The sequence below is a fragment of the Vicia villosa genome, linkage group LG5 (genome assembly GCF_029867415.1).
Source record: "Vicia villosa cultivar HV-30 ecotype Madison, WI linkage group LG5, Vvil1.0, whole genome shotgun sequence".
Lineage (NCBI taxonomy): Eukaryota > Viridiplantae > Streptophyta > Magnoliopsida > Fabales > Fabaceae > Vicia > Vicia villosa.
Window position 1 is genome coordinate 14,805,167 of NC_081184.1, and position 15,409 is coordinate 14,820,575.

Consider the following 15,409-nt stretch of genomic DNA (forward strand, 5'->3'; position numbering starts at 1 on the left):
ATTAATCTCTCATTCAAATAAAGTTTTATATACCGTTTCTGAAAATCAGTAATCGCAGGTATATCGTCATTGATATGTATTTGGGTTACGTTGTAGGTATTAGTAGCAGCAAGTGGAAATTTCCTTACAAAAACAAAAAGGGTAAACAGATTTGCATAACAAATATACGTAAATGTTAATTGATAAAATAAAAAGCGTCACATTTTGTGGGAAAGATTTAAAACCTGCTTCTTTGACTTTTGCAAACTTCAAGAGTATGAGTGTTGGTGCAGATGGATCAGTTTGATTCTTCTTGATGAACTCAAAGTACTTTGATGCATAGTCTTCCCATAAAGTACACTGCAATGTGTTCTCGCTAAAAGTGATGAACATTGACATGACTATATGGACGTAGAAGTCAAAACGAATAATGCATCAATAATAAGAAGTTACGAATGTTAAGTTGTTCATAATATTTGGAGGAGAGTGTTTTGTTGGATAGGTCCTTCTCTTGATATGTCTTTTGAAAGCTTTGCCTCTTTCTTTTTATTTTGCGACACCGTGAAGTGCTCGTCGAAGAGATCAATTGTAGGAGTGATTTGGCTAACTACTATTTGGTGCATTTGGATGAAGAGGAATACCATTATTTTCAAGAAGGAGAATTTTTGTTTTACGGAATGTTTTTCGAATATTATTATGTTTTCCTGGAATTACTTGTTAGCTTTCTACAAGCTAGGTGAGCTTTGTAATTACCACACTTGGAATATCTTACCTCTCGATTACCAGTTATAGGGGGTGTTCATTGGTTCGGGTAAATCCGAACCAAACCAGAATCTGAACCAAATCATAGTGTTTGGGTTGGACATTTTTTTAGATCGGGCAAGAACCGAACTAAATTAATGAAATTCAATGACAATTGGTTCGAGCATCGGATTTTCAATTTTCTATCTGCAAGCCCAACCTAAACCAATCGTAATTAATTATCATGAAAATTACTTCCAAGCATTCAACTTCGATAAAAAAAAAGTAAAATGTCGTATGTGGACAAGTTATGCTATTTTAATTTGTTATTAGAAAATTGTTAGTGTAATGTCGTAACTGAGTATAGAGTTATGAAACACATCCACCCATTTGAGACTGGGAGTAGCCAACTTCGTCAACAACGCCGATGATGTCTACGAAAAAAGTAGATAGTTATGGAAATCTAAGGTCAGTAAAGGCAAATGCAAGTTGATAAATAAATAAGATAGAACATTACCAATTATAGGGAGTGTTCATTGGTTCGGGTAAATCTGAACCAAACTAAAATCTGAACCAAATCATAGTGTTTGGGTTGGACATTTTTTTAGATCGGGCAAGAACCGAACTAAACAAATGAAATTCAATGACAATTGATTCGGGCATCGGATTTTCAATTTTCTATCCGCAAGCCCAACCCAAACCAATCATAATTAATTATCATAAAAATTACGTCCAAGCATTCAACTTCGATAAGAAAAAAAGTAAAATGTCGTGTGTGGACAAGTTATGCTATTTTAATTTGCTATTAGAAAATTGTTAGTGTAATGTGGTAACTGAGCATAGAGTTATGAAACACATTCATTATCATATACTAACTCAAGTGACTAGTTATAGATTCAAAAGTCTCTGTGTTAGATACTTTTCTTGTTAGATATTTTTGAATCTATTAGAAATAAATTGCTAGTCTAATATTTACAAATTGAACACTATTAATACTATATTTTTTATATTATTATGAAAAATTAATATCTGTAATAAGTTATTTTTTTCAAATATTTTTGCATTTTTTATCTATCCGATCAATCCAACTCAAACCAACTTGTTGTTTCTCAGTTCGGTTCGATTTGGACTTTATCGCAAAAATTTGTAAATTCAATCCAAACCAATCCATTTAATTTTAAACAGATTCTCCCAAAATCGAACCAAATTAATTGACACCCATATATATATTTGGTTGCAACATAAAACATATAGTTTGAAAACACATGTATAACACCATGAAAGGGGTAACAAACTTGAAACTCACTTGTTTGTCAACGACAACCATCTCAAAATATTCCTTGTTACTCATCGACACTTTCCACTTGTGGTGTATTTTAACTGCAAACTTTTAGAGCTCTTTTTGATCATTGATGTCGCCAATTGTCTCAATAGGTCTCGCCATATCAAAAACGACTAAATAGTTTGGATGCAAGCAAAAAGTTGGTTCGCCTTTGGAGTTGTTTCTCAGAAGATGAGATTTTGAGTTTAGAAAGTGAGAGGTTCAAATATGGAAGCAATATTGAGTTTGTAGAAGGAGATGTTCAAAGAAGTGGGTGTTAGGAAGGAGAGGTTGTACATTTTAACATATGGGGAGATGTTCAAAAGCTAGTAAGGTTGTTTTGGCCAGTTACACACATCAAGCCGTTGCTGTTGGTCATAATACTCGGTTTGCGGACAACTATTTTTACATGAAATCAGCGGCAAAAACATGAAAACGCTAGTTAGAGGCCAAAGACAGACATAATTGTATAATTAGGATAGGGGTACAAAATGACATCAATTACAACAAATGTGCTAACGTGTAAAATGGAAAGGCAGTGGCATGTTGGGTTTTTCTACAGTCATTAAAGTTCTTATATGGAAGATTGTTTTGCATGTTATTAATATTTTCTTTTCTTATTTAGAATCCATATAGAGTGCCCTAGAACACTAATTTCTTAATTAAGTATGTACTTTTATGTCATTTTATATTTTCTCGTTAGTATAACAATTAATTTACCAAACACTCAGTTAACTTATCATCTACCAATAATTAGCTATAAACTATTAGTCATCAACTCCATTTATCAATTGTCACTCATGTCAATCATCTGCTACCATTTAGTTTTATCAAACGGATCTCTATTAACATTCTAAGAGCATCTCCAATGATAGTATTTTCTTTTAAGTTCTTCAACTGGACATCAATATAACAATTAAATATTAAAACAATTTGTCATGTCATAGTAGAGTTGCATTGCAATGCAACTACTAAAAAATTGTGGTACCCAATCAAATTAATTTATGAGATAAAGTTGTGGGACCCATTAGAATTACACCAATAAAATAAAAATTAAATAAATTATTTTGAGATGATATGGCTTGTGGGACCCATAAAGAACTCAAAAATGGGTTGCACTATAGGAGATGGTCTAATATAGTTTGAAGGATTCCTCTCAAGTAGGGGTGGAAATAGGCTGGGTCGAGCTAGGCTTTGTCAAGCCTAAGCCTGGCCTGTCAAAAAAACTGAAGCCTAAGTCTGGCCTATAGCCTATCGTAGGCTTATTTTTTAGGCTCGAGCCTGGCCTTTCTGAAGGCCTAGTTAGCTTGTTAGCCTACATAAAAGCCTATTTGTTTTAGACATATATAAATAAACAATTAAACTAATGTTTAAATAAACTAACTAACTAACTAAAAGAACTTATGAGAATAATGTTCATAAGGTATTTTCATCTTATTTTCACAAGTTCTTCAAGATAACCAAATTTTATTTATGTATTTTAATTCAAAGTACAAAAAATAACATAATGATAATAAAAAAATATTCATATTTATTTAAATAGGTCGGTCTGATAGGCTTAAAAGATTTTTTTAGGACATGAGGCCTAGCCTTTTTAACTAAATAGGCTTATAAAAAAGCCTAGGTCTTTTCTATTTAAAAATAATTTGTGACCTGGCCTGAGCCTATATAAGCTAGCTTGTAGGCCCCTGTTATCGGTCTGGCCTATTTCCACCCCTACTCTCAAGCGATTATAATTTGGCTTAGTGTGATTCCTATTAGAAGAGGTGGTGGATTTAAATGCAAATGATATAGTTTTTTAGTATGCCACCAAATCTGAAGTCGTGTAAATGAAGAGACATGTAATTAAAATTTGAATGATATAACCAATTATAATTGAGTGAGAGGGAATAGAAGAGTCACTAGACTTGAATGCTTGTTTCCCTTTCCAACCCAACAATTATTACTAACGAATTTCTTCATTTGATTTAAATCAAAGTGTTATTTTTTTTTTCATCTTCCAAAATTAATTATTAGTATCTCAGTTGCTTTTCCATCTTCAGAGCATCTCTTACACTTCACCTTCCCTTAAAATATTTCTATTGTTGCTTTTGTCGTTGTTGTTTTGTCATGGCTTCCAAGCAAGAACAAAAGCTACATTTGACACTTTTAGTGGACAAAGAAAAAAACCGTGTAGTTTTGGCTGAAGCAAACGGTGACTTCATTGACACTTTGTTTAGTTTTCTCACACTTCCATTAGGAACTATCACCAGACTTCTCTTCAAAAATGAACAACAGCAAGAATCATTTGGTTGCATAAGTAATCTTTACAAGAGTGTGGAAAATATCAGTGATGAAGTTTTCTTTAACAGTATCTGCAAGAGAATGTTGCTTTATCCACGCAACGATTCCGAGTCCCTTTGTGAGAAACTGAAGTTGAATGTTGATGATTCAGAACCTACAAAGTACTTCATTTGTAACACTTGTGCTGAAGGAACAGGTTTGTTAAGTACTTTTGTTGGTGCTAGTTGTTCTTGTGGGAATTTGATGGACAAAGAAATTAAGCTGCATGGAGGTTTTAGAAATAGGGATGGTGTTTTTGTTGAGAAACAAACTTTGTATTTAATTTTTGATGATTTGAAAGTGTTCCAAAGCTTTCCCGGCAATACTCTTCACCAGCTCCAACAACTTGGTTACAAAAACATGAACAAGCTTACACATATGTCCGTGACTGTCGGTTTGAATGAGGTAATATAGCGTTTTATATTTTCATTCATTTTGCATATAAAGTTTGTTTTCTGAAATCTGGTGGAACTTGTTGAAACTAATGATCATTTTATGATAGAAAACAATCTTTAAAATGTAGATCATAACAGTGGCGGAGGAACATGGGTGCTGAATGGTGCCACCGCACCCCTCAATAGCAACAAATGTTTTTAATACACAGCAGTTGCCTTAAGAAACATCCTTGTTATTATTTTTACTGTTATATTTCATGTATATTATTAACATTGTTTGGACTGTTTTTTACTTCTAAAGGTCTAATAATAAGTTTATTAGGTAAAAATAAATTAATTTAAAATATCTTTTAACTATACAATTGAGGCCTATGTTATAAATTGAGGCCATAAAATAATGTTTATACTTCTGTGTTTTGTTTTTAGATTTTGGAGTTACTAAGGAAAGCTTTAACTTCCGACTCTCCTCTAAGTGATGTATTCTTGACAAATGGAAAATTTCCGTATAAGTGCATTTTCTCCTCAAAGACTCCACTTTCTAATGTTCCTACTACTACTAACGTTATAATGGATATCAAGGTAACTATTAGTAAATCAAAACAGATGATAGTGTATGCAGAAGCTGAGAGAGATTTTGTTAATTTTCTATTCAGTTTCCTCACCGCACCTGCAGGAACTATTTTAGAGCAATTGAATGGCAATTATTCTATTGGATGTATGAATAACTTGAACAAGAGTGTGAGAGAACTCCATTTTTCATGTTTCATGATACCTATATATACTCCTACAGGATATCCCAAAGTGGCTCCTCAATTTGGTTATGTGAAGCAGCCTCTGGAAAAACTTTGTGAAAAAGATACTCCTCCTTATAGGTATTGTAATAATGGTGTGGTATACGACCACTCAAAACAAAAATATGGATCAATGAAGCTTTTTGATCCAAGATCTTCAAATGGTACAGTTAAATCTGCTGTAGGGTTTGTGAAGGGGCAATCAAAATTTATTGTGTGGGATAATCTGCAAGTGACAACATTGGATAAAAATACTTCTAGCATTGCGTTTTTGCAAAAACTCAAGATACCTTTCGATGATTTGGAGGTGCATGAAATGAGCATTGGAGAGACCGAGGTAGACATTACTCAACTCTTGAATATTGATGCTTTAAAGTAATTAAACTTATAATGAGTTTCATATATCTCTATGTTGTCAGGCACTAAACTTGTTGGGAGCTTCTTTGACTTCTTTCGAAGCTGCATTAACAGAAGCCTTGTTCCATTTGATAGAGTACCCAGAAGAAGAACCTTATTAATGCTTGAATTCTTTTATTTCTATTATTTTATAAGAGGCAGACTAATATATATTGCAATCTAGACTATAGGTAGTTTGATTTTTGAAATATGTAGCAACTTCCATGTTACATTTGAATTCATATGTGATTCTGATAAGATTATATAACTCTTTTGTTTGAATCCTAATTCTGAGAATGCAGTAAGTAGTTTTTTTTTAGGGGATTGTATTGACTATTGAACCTCTTTAGATAACTGTTTTTAAAGTTGTACCTTGCTATCCAAGTTTGTTATAATTATGGGACACAGGCATTTTTGAGTCATACAACGGGCTTATAAGGGTTAAACCTGCAAGTAGTATATAAACGGATCTTACTAGCTCTAAGAGTTACTGCATCAAAACCTACAACACTCAAAAATAAACATGGCCTTGCAAGCCGGACTATGGTTATCAAGTAATGAGGTCACTACTACAAAGGGTTTCATCACGGTTGTGCCTCCTTAATTCATCTTTCTATCAAATTTAATCAACACTATTATATTGAACTCGAATTAAACAAAAACGATAATATTATAACCTCAAAATCTTGAAATTGTGAAACAGTAGATTAACCCTGAACTTTAGCCGATTATATAATCCTAATGCTCTCTCTAAATCATATAAAACTGAATTCCTCTCCTAAGGCTGTGAAATTTGTTTTAATAATAAAAGAGAATTCGGACCCTAATAGCAACCGACTCATAAAACATAAAAACCAACTCAAAACTAATTTTTTTATTAAGTCTGCAACTAAAACGAATTATTCGACACTTCTGCAGTTCAAATAAGCTTTTGTCTTCAACATAAAACTTGTAGTTTATTCTCTCAGCTTTCCAACGCATATTAAAATGCGTCAATCTGATTCTCGTAGCTCAAGTTATGGTCTGCACATTGAGAAAGTATCAATTAACCGTTTAAGCTGCAAATAAAGTAATAAATTAAATTAAAGGGAGAAATAAACCTAAATATAAAAGCACACTAAAATAGTAAAAATATTAAAATAAACTATAAAATTCTTAAGTACAATAGTATAATAGTAAGCATTAAAATGCATTGATCGAATTCCCCCACACTTGAACTTTTGCACTTCGAACAAAATTATAAATTCAAAATAAAATATGTGATTCCAAAGATTCTCAGGATACAAAGTGCAAGCAAAATTTTAATTCTAAGCTGCAAGGCTATGGTGTTAGTAAGTAACTAATAAATTAGCTGGACATAATTATGCTAAAAGTAAAAATGTTTGTTTGAAAGATGAAATTAAACATGCTGAGCAATAAAATAAGCAAGCAAAATAAAGCAAAGTAGAAAAAATATAAATAATGTTGAGTTAAATGGAAATAAACTTAGACGAAAAGTAAATGTGGGAAGATAAATAACTTCAAAATAAATGTGCTACAAACCTGACAACAATAACAATGCGATAATTCTCCGATACGAAGAATTAAAGTCTTTGGAATTTGAATTTATGCTTAAGTTGTACTAAGTTTGAATAAAATGAAAAGTGAAATGTTTCTACTATTTATAATGCTTAGAAACCCTAAAATGTGACTTGGTGGTTGCTAATTTCGTGTGAGAGAAGTCCAAGCCCATTTTCCAACTGCCTGAAAAGTACAAAGGATGGAGAACAACATCCCCTTGTGGTGAACGTCACCTTCCTAAAATGGAGGAGACTTGGTCTTTTGACCGTAAATGAGTGGGACACATCATTCCTCTTGTGGCCACGCCACGCTGACCGCCTTGACTGCAATTTCTTCCTTTTTCATCTAGTTTGCTTTGTTTCTCAATGTAAGCCTCTCATACGTTCAAATACTTGAAAAACAAACAAAACACCAACATAATACTAGAAACAACAACAAAACAATGTTAAAACATGTGCAAATCGAGTCAAATATGTGATGCATTTCGGTGTTGTCAGTAGCGGAAAATATAAAGGATGCATGAAATGCTATAATAAATTATTTCATGAAAGAATTATATGCCAAATCTGTACTACATTTCAAGAATGTATGTGCGATATATTCAAATTTGCTGAAATGAAACTCATTTGTGTCAGGTTAGAGAGAAGATTGTTTGTGCATGGAACGATTATGTTCAATACTTTGGTAATATAACAACTAACATGGTTGAGTCTACACTTGCTATACTGAAGAATTGGTTAGGAAACAATAAAAGATATTTTAGTCGAGATTGAGACGTCGTTAACCAAATGCTCCAAAACCAACATAATGAGATACAACATCTCTTGGTTGGAGCATTACTGTGTTCGAACACCGATTCAAAGACAACATCTTTTTTTCACCGTTGGTTGGCAACATTTCTCGAGGGCCATTGAATTTTTTTTTATGAAGCCAAGTGAGCAGATTAAATAGGTTCAAATAGCTCAAATGTGGATGTGCACTTAGGAAGACGTAGGGTCTTCCATGTGCTTTTTTAATTTCAAAGAAAATGAAGTTTGAAAAACCAATACTTATGGATGATGTTTGCACTCACTAGAAAAGACTTAATTTTGATGATGTTCGTGTGATGAAGGATGATAAATCAAACATATCTATCATGACTGAGTAGAAAGTGATCCAAGAGAGATTCGACTCATCCTTGATTGACAACGAAAAGAAGATTCGGTCCGCCATGCTTGAACCAGTGGCGAAGCCAAAAAAATTATAAAGCCTGGGCAAAAAAAGACTAATACGAATTATGATCAAAAGTTATAAAACCATGGTATAAGACAATGTTATTAGCTATTGAAACTTCACCTAATATAAATTATGATTTAAAGTGACTGATACGAAAAAGACAAAAAGAAAGTAGAAGCTAAAGTTAAGTTGTTAACTCATGGAAGTGATTTTGAAAAAAGCAATTATTTTGAGTAGCCTTGTTCAAGTTAATTACCTGTCAACCACTAACACTAACTTGATAGAAAATTTGATAATTGATTTTGTCAAATTAAATTAAACTAGCTGTTATTGTTAATTAAACTAATTTATCAAGCCAAGTTAGAGGAGTTAAAATTGCTTAAATTAACATTTGAATGTGTATTAGTTGATTTGTTTATTATGAAATTTCTACACAGCAGCAAATAAATATTAATTAATAATAATGTATTAGTAATAAAATTATTATTCACAAACACACACCAATGGATTGCTTCCTCAGTCCACTTGGATCTCAATAACTTAAACAACATTCTTGCCTTAGTTTTAGTACCACACTAACTCTGCAGAAGAAACAAGAACCGACTCAAAGCACCAACTGTCCAGCTTTAATAGCTATCTCTCTAGCACTCCCAAAATCACTACAAATAATAGAAAGTATTCCAACAGCATTCTCACTACACTCTTCATTACCAATTTATCATAAGCAAAAACATTAACATAAAATCTCCTCATTAACCTGAAATAAATATTGAAACAAAAACTCAAAAAGAAATTGAGAATAAAAAAATGGCGAAAGAGAACAGAGCAAGAGAAAGAGATGAAACAAAGGAAGAAAGAAGTTGAGAATCAAAAGCATTTGTACCAGAATTTTCGCACTTTTTTCGTTTGATCTTCGCTCTTTGTGTGTATTGGCGGCAAAGACGGTGTTACGCTGGTGTTGCTCGAGATGTTGCCGGCGGAGGGAGTAAGAGAAAGAAACGGAGGGAGTAAGTGTTGATCGCCTCGGGATGTCGCCGACGAAGAGAGTAAGAGAAAGAGATGGAGGGAGTAAGTAAGCGATGATGTCTTTCTTTCTTTCTGCAAGCTGAAACCCATTTCCTCTTTTTTTTTTCCTTCTAAACATATGGGCTAAAAAAACTATTGGGCCCGAGCCTGGGCAAGTGTCCACCCTGGCCGGGCCCTAGCGTCGCCCCTGGCTTGAACTAAAGACGGATGATGATTTAAATATTATGTGGAGTACCTTTTACTACTCAACAAAGAGTCTGATTGAAGTGGATGCGACGATTCAAAGATAAGTCGAAGATATTATGAGGATGTTGCAACGTCCCGAACCATTAATTTGTAATGACAAGTAATGTTAAAAATATGTTACCGTTAACCATTATCTATGTAATATTTATTTTGATGTTAATTTATGATGATTTTGCCATTCTGCTATTAATGTTCATGCTTATTTCTAGTTAAAACTAACAAATTATTTTTCAAAGTTACATCTCAGGATTAACCTTTAAAACATGCATAGATACATTTTCATATTAAAGTTTAATAGAATAAGGGTTTCTCAGATTAAAGTTTAAAAAATACGTTCTTATATGAATATATCTAATACTAAGGGCATTTGAGACATTTCACGGTCATGTATGAGAGCTATAAAGGTGGAAATGGCAAACTCAAAAATAATCCTATTTCACATACTTTTTGTCCCTCGTTTTTTGTCAAATTTCTAAGTTTGAAAGAAGAGCCAAAAAATAACCTACAATGGCTTCCGATCAACCGCAACCACAACAAGACCCCAAAACAATTCCTCTCAAAATCCTAATAGACAAACCAAACAACAAAGTTGTTGCCATCGAAGCTTCCAAACACTTCATCGACACTCTCTTCAGTTTCCTATCTCTTCCACTCGCCACCATCATTCGTCTCTTATCAACCAACACCAACGATCAACAACAACAACCACAACTACTCGGAAGCATCAAAAGCCTCTACGAAACTGTACAAACCCTCACTCCAAACGACGTTTGGAACCCCGTATGCAAACAAATGCTATTGAACCCAAAGAATCCCTGTGAGTCACTTTGCTCGAAGCTGTTCTTGAATATTGATGATACTGAAGTATCAAGTGGGTTTTTTGTGTGTGATTCTTGTAACAAGTTTACAACTTTTCAGAATCTTGACTGTACTTGTGGAAGACCTACTAATAGACAGCCTAAGTATTTGGATTCTGAGAGTGTTGGTGTTGATTCCCTTGATGGGGTTTTTGTGAAGGAAAATGGGTCTTTGTTTTTGGTTTTTGATGATTTGAGGGTTGTGCCTAGTTCTTTGGTGACTTCCATGCAGATGTTGAAGGAATTGGGGTATTCTGATTTGAGTCAATTAGAGGAAGTCACACAAAACATTGGAAAGCAAGAGGTAATCCTTTTGTATTGCTGTTTTTCTATGTTTATGTATCTCGAAATTACCATACTCACTTTGCATTGAATTTGTTTTCTTTTTGTGGAGCTTTGAGTAAACCCAAGGTGTCATGTTAGTTTGTAGAGTAAGATATTTTTTAAACAGGTTTTTGAAAATGGGAATCATTGTTCTAAATTGTGGTTGAGGTTGTTGGAATTTCCGCCTTAGTTGCAGTCTACCGCTAGTCGCCTAAATTGCGGTATTTGGCTTGCCTTTATTGCAGCCTCCAACAGCTTCATTGCGTTGAGTTTAAAGGGGGTGGATTTGGTTTGGTTCCACATTGTGCTTAGAGATGTGGTGTGTGTTTATAAGTGGAGCAATTCTCGCCTTACAACCCATTTTTTTTAAGGTTGAGTTAGGTTCAATCATAATTTTAAGAGAGGTTGTGGTTATGTTGTGATTCTTGATATGACCTTGAAATGCTGGTATACATGGTTATTGCAATTGCAGTTGCATGTCATGCGGAGACCTCTAATGTCTTTATAATGCGATTGCAATTTAGAACCATGCTCTGGGTTAGTTAGAACTTAGCGTCACCATTTTAGTTTAGGGTTTAGTTAGAAGTTAGAACCCTAGTGTTATTATCTATGAATATCAAAAGGCTGCTCAAATGATAATGACTAGACCAAAATAACTGATGGATTATGGTTTCGAGACCTTTTCTGAATTTTTCTTCTTTCAGGGACTATTTTAACAATGTCTATAATTTCAGGTGCTGATTTGGTGATTCACTCTTTTATTGACTCAAAAGTTTAATATCATGTATTTCTATTATGTAATTTGAAGTTGTTCTCTCGACTAAAACTCTTCTGTCTTTTTATGTATAGATATTGAACCTCCTCAAGTACGCGCTAACCTCTCACGAGCCTCTGACGAATACAATTTTGAAAAGTAGCTCCAAGAAGAAAGATAACTCACCAAGCCAGTTTGCATCAGCAGTCAAAGCAAAAACTTGCACCAGTGACATCAAAATGGATGTTAAGCTAGTGCGAAGTAAATCTCAAAAAAAGATAATCTTTGCAGAAACCGGCAAAAACTTTGTTGACTTCATTTTTAGCTTCCTTGCAATACCATTAGGGTCCATCGTAAAGCTTTTGGATGGTAACTCTTTTGTTGGCTGTATTGATAATTTATACAAAAGTGTGGAGAACTTGGACTCGTCCTGGTGTACAGACTCGCGCTCTGTGTTACTCAATCCTGGTGTCGTACCACAGTTCGGTTGTCCAAACCAGCCCCTCAACATTCCTCATGTACAACCACCACTCTCTACATATTATTATGGTACGGGAACACCAAAGCATGAGTATAATTATAATCATGGTCATCGTACAGTAGAAGCAAAGGTAGAGGGAGGAGTGATTTCTAAGACATTCGGATTGATTTATAATGCAAAACAATTGGTTCAACTGGATCCAAGATCCCCGAACACGTCAAAAGGTGTTGTGGGATTTGTGAAGACACCAGCACTATATGGTGTAGGAGATGATCTAAAAGTGCAATCACTATCTGCAAATTTTTGCCTCTCATATTTGAAAGAACTGAAACTTCCTCTTGATGATCTTGAAGTGAAAGTGATAAGTTTTGGTGAAGTTGAGGTAAAGTGGTTATTGTTACTATTACTAAACTAATCATTTGCGGTTCATGTTATATATGTTATACTTCGTTGCACTGACATCTCTAAAAAAAGACGTGTTCATGTCTGTGTTATTGTCAGACACAGATACGTGTGATTACATTCAATTTATTTATATTTTCAAATTATCATAAGTATCGATATGTCATTGTCTATGTCATGTTTGGTGTCGTGTCTATATCTGTGTCTGTGCTTAATAAATGTTATATATATGGTATCTAGACTTCTTAGATTGTGGTTTGCAATTTGCAGGCTTTGAGCCTTCTTGCAGCTTCCTTGAAATCAAAATCTTCTCTGACTAGTGGACTAGAAGACTTTTTCATTGTGCCAAAACAAGATTCAAATTTGACCTCAAAGTATACTAGTAGGCTTGATGAACTTGGAAAGGAGCTAAAACCAGAAGACTGAATTATCATTCAGTTGCAGTTTCAACCTTTGTTTTGAACAGTAGAAAGAAGATTTTGGACTTTAGTTTGTCATATCAGTAGTTTATGGTTTCCAATTATCTATTACTACTAACCATTTTTTTTTTTTGGTTTTTCTATCTAGTTTTATGGACTAAGTGGTGAAATACTTCATGACAAGGGACTATAATGGTAAAATATGAGTAGCACTATTGTTGGTTATTGCTATCACTCTTCACCTTGTGTTATCTATTACTATTTGGATATAATTTTCAGTTTCTTTACCAATTTTGGTTTAAACTTCTCAACAAATAAAAAAGTTTCCAATTTAATGACATTGAAGAACTTGATGTACGGTTGGCAACAGGGTCGGCCTCACCTTATCAAGCCCACTTAAATCATATCAAATTTGGGGAATTTGGTTTTTACACCACCCTAATTAGACCTATACCCCCAAAATACAAACTACCCAAAACACCCATTATGTTATCCTCTAAATGCTAATTATCAGCTAAAAAATCAAAACTTTTTAAATTATCAAAAGTTTATAAATTAAAATATTCATACCTTCTTTCAATCAAAATATACAAACAATATATATATATATATATATATATATATATATATATATATATATATATATATATATATATATATATATATATATATATATATATATATATATATCCTACATATAAAGTTTGAGATTCTATAATGATTTACTATACCATCAAGATATTCAAAAATTAACACTAAAATGAATTTTTGTATAACGAAGATGCATCTCCGGACCCTTTCTAATGTTGCATCTCTGGGCTATATTTTGACAAAATAAGCGTGACTAACCAATGTACACTTTAAAGTGTGTAAAAAGAGTGCGTTCAGAGATGCATCTTGAATTTTAAAGGCAGTTATGATTTTTCATCGTGATGGGGAAGAACCCCAAAGGATGAAGAGATGCATCTCTGAATTTTAGAGGAAGTTGTGACTTTTCAAATGGTGGGAAAGAACCCATATATTGAAGAGAGCAATTCCCCAAGAATTTGTTAGACGAATGAAAAAAGGGTTGGGCTCACTTTATCAAGCCCACTTAAATAATATCGAATTTGGGGAAATTGATTTCCATACCACCCTAATTTGATCTATACCCCCAAAATACAAACTATCCAAAATGTCCCTTATGTTATTTTTTAAATACTAATTATTAGATAAAAGTTAAAAAAAATTAAATTATTGAAAGTCTATAAATCAAAATATTCATATCTTCTTTCAATCAAGATTGAAATATATATGTCGATGAGTTAGTGTTTTTTTTGTCGGTTAAGTCATTGAGAATGAAAAAATAAAAAAATTTAAATTTTGAATTATTGAGCTTCATAAAGATTCTAAAATAGTTATTTAAAATATGAAAATTTCTTTATCAACCCCATGTCTTCTTGGTCACCTCTGGTGAAAAATCCAAACTACTCCTAACTTCGGAAATGCATTTCCGAAATGCAAGAAAAAGGTGTTTTCGGAGATGCATCTCCGAAAGCGCCTTTTTTTTTGAAAAAATTGTCTTATTTCGGAAGTTCATTTCCGAAAACAGCATTTCGGAAGTTCATTTCCGAAATACTGCGCGTTTTGCAGATTAAGCAAAACAGCCCCCTCCCCCTAATCATTTACCCTAATCTTCTTCCAAACTCAACCCCAAGAGATTTTTGTGCAAACCAATTCCCAGCTACCTCAAAGGCTCCATCTACTTGCTCTATTACATTCAAAAGTCCTCCAATCTATTCAATCGGTAAGCATTTTGATTTTAAGATCTATGATTAAAATGTATATTAGGGTGTTTACAAATAGCAAAAAATGTATTAGGTTAGGTTTATACTGATATTTAGGATGTTTAGAATGTGTAGACATAGGTTTGATGTTTGGTTTAGGGGTCTGCCATGGAAGTTGCAGAAAACTTCCTCGCAGGGGTGTTTCAGAAGTTCATTTCCGAAAACACCTCCATCCCAGTTTCGGAAATGAACTTTCGAATTGTATCAGAAGTTCAATTTTTTTAGTTTTTTTCTTTTGTCTCGCATATTAATCGATTTCAATTGTTTACAGGAACATGTCAGACAACCAACCAGCACGCATCAGACAGGGTAGGGAGACCCAGACTGCGTCGGCTAGACGCGAGCGGGCGGCGG

At 33.5% G+C, this 15,409-nt stretch overlaps 2 protein-coding genes across 2 annotated transcripts; both read left to right on the top strand.

Annotated features, from left to right (window-relative positions):
• Window positions 1-4,150: 4,150 nt before the first annotated feature.
• On the top strand, window positions 4,151-6,133 carry LOC131606330 (uncharacterized). Its single transcript, XM_058878578.1, has 3 exons — window positions 4,151-4,768; window positions 5,185-5,886; window positions 5,969-6,133. Exons 1-3 carry the CDS (start codon window positions 4,151-4,153, stop codon window positions 6,065-6,067), a joined length of 1,419 nt encoding a protein of 472 aa, XP_058734561.1. The 3' UTR covers window positions 6,068-6,133.
• A 4,304-nt stretch (window positions 6,134-10,437) lies between these two features.
• Window positions 10,438-13,778, top strand: LOC131606331 (uncharacterized). Its single transcript, XM_058878579.1, has 3 exons — window positions 10,438-11,153; window positions 12,023-12,790; window positions 13,081-13,778. Exons 1-3 carry the CDS (start codon window positions 10,500-10,502, stop codon window positions 13,234-13,236), a joined length of 1,578 nt encoding a protein of 525 aa, XP_058734562.1. The 5' UTR covers window positions 10,438-10,499; the 3' UTR covers window positions 13,237-13,778.
• Window positions 13,779-15,409: the final 1,631 nt, after the last annotated feature.

Coding starts and splice junctions, on each gene's coding strand:
- LOC131606331 (XM_058878579.1), top strand. CDS start 10,500: ATGGCTTCCGATCAACCGCAACCACAACAAGACCCCAAAACAATTCCT. Junction 11,154..12,022: donor AAAACATTGGAAAGCAAGAG/GTAATCCTTTTG, acceptor TTTTATGTATAG/ATATTGAACCTCCTCAAGTA. Junction 12,791..13,080: donor TAAGTTTTGGTGAAGTTGAG/GTAAAGTGGTTA, acceptor TGCAATTTGCAG/GCTTTGAGCCTTCTTGCAGC.
- LOC131606330 (XM_058878578.1), top strand. CDS start 4,151: ATGGCTTCCAAGCAAGAACAAAAGCTACATTTGACACTTTTAGTGGAC. Junction 4,769..5,184: donor TGACTGTCGGTTTGAATGAG/GTAATATAGCGT, acceptor TTTTGTTTTTAG/ATTTTGGAGTTACTAAGGAA. Junction 5,887..5,968: donor TGAGCATTGGAGAGACCGAG/GTAGACATTACT, acceptor CTATGTTGTCAG/GCACTAAACTTGTTGGGAGC.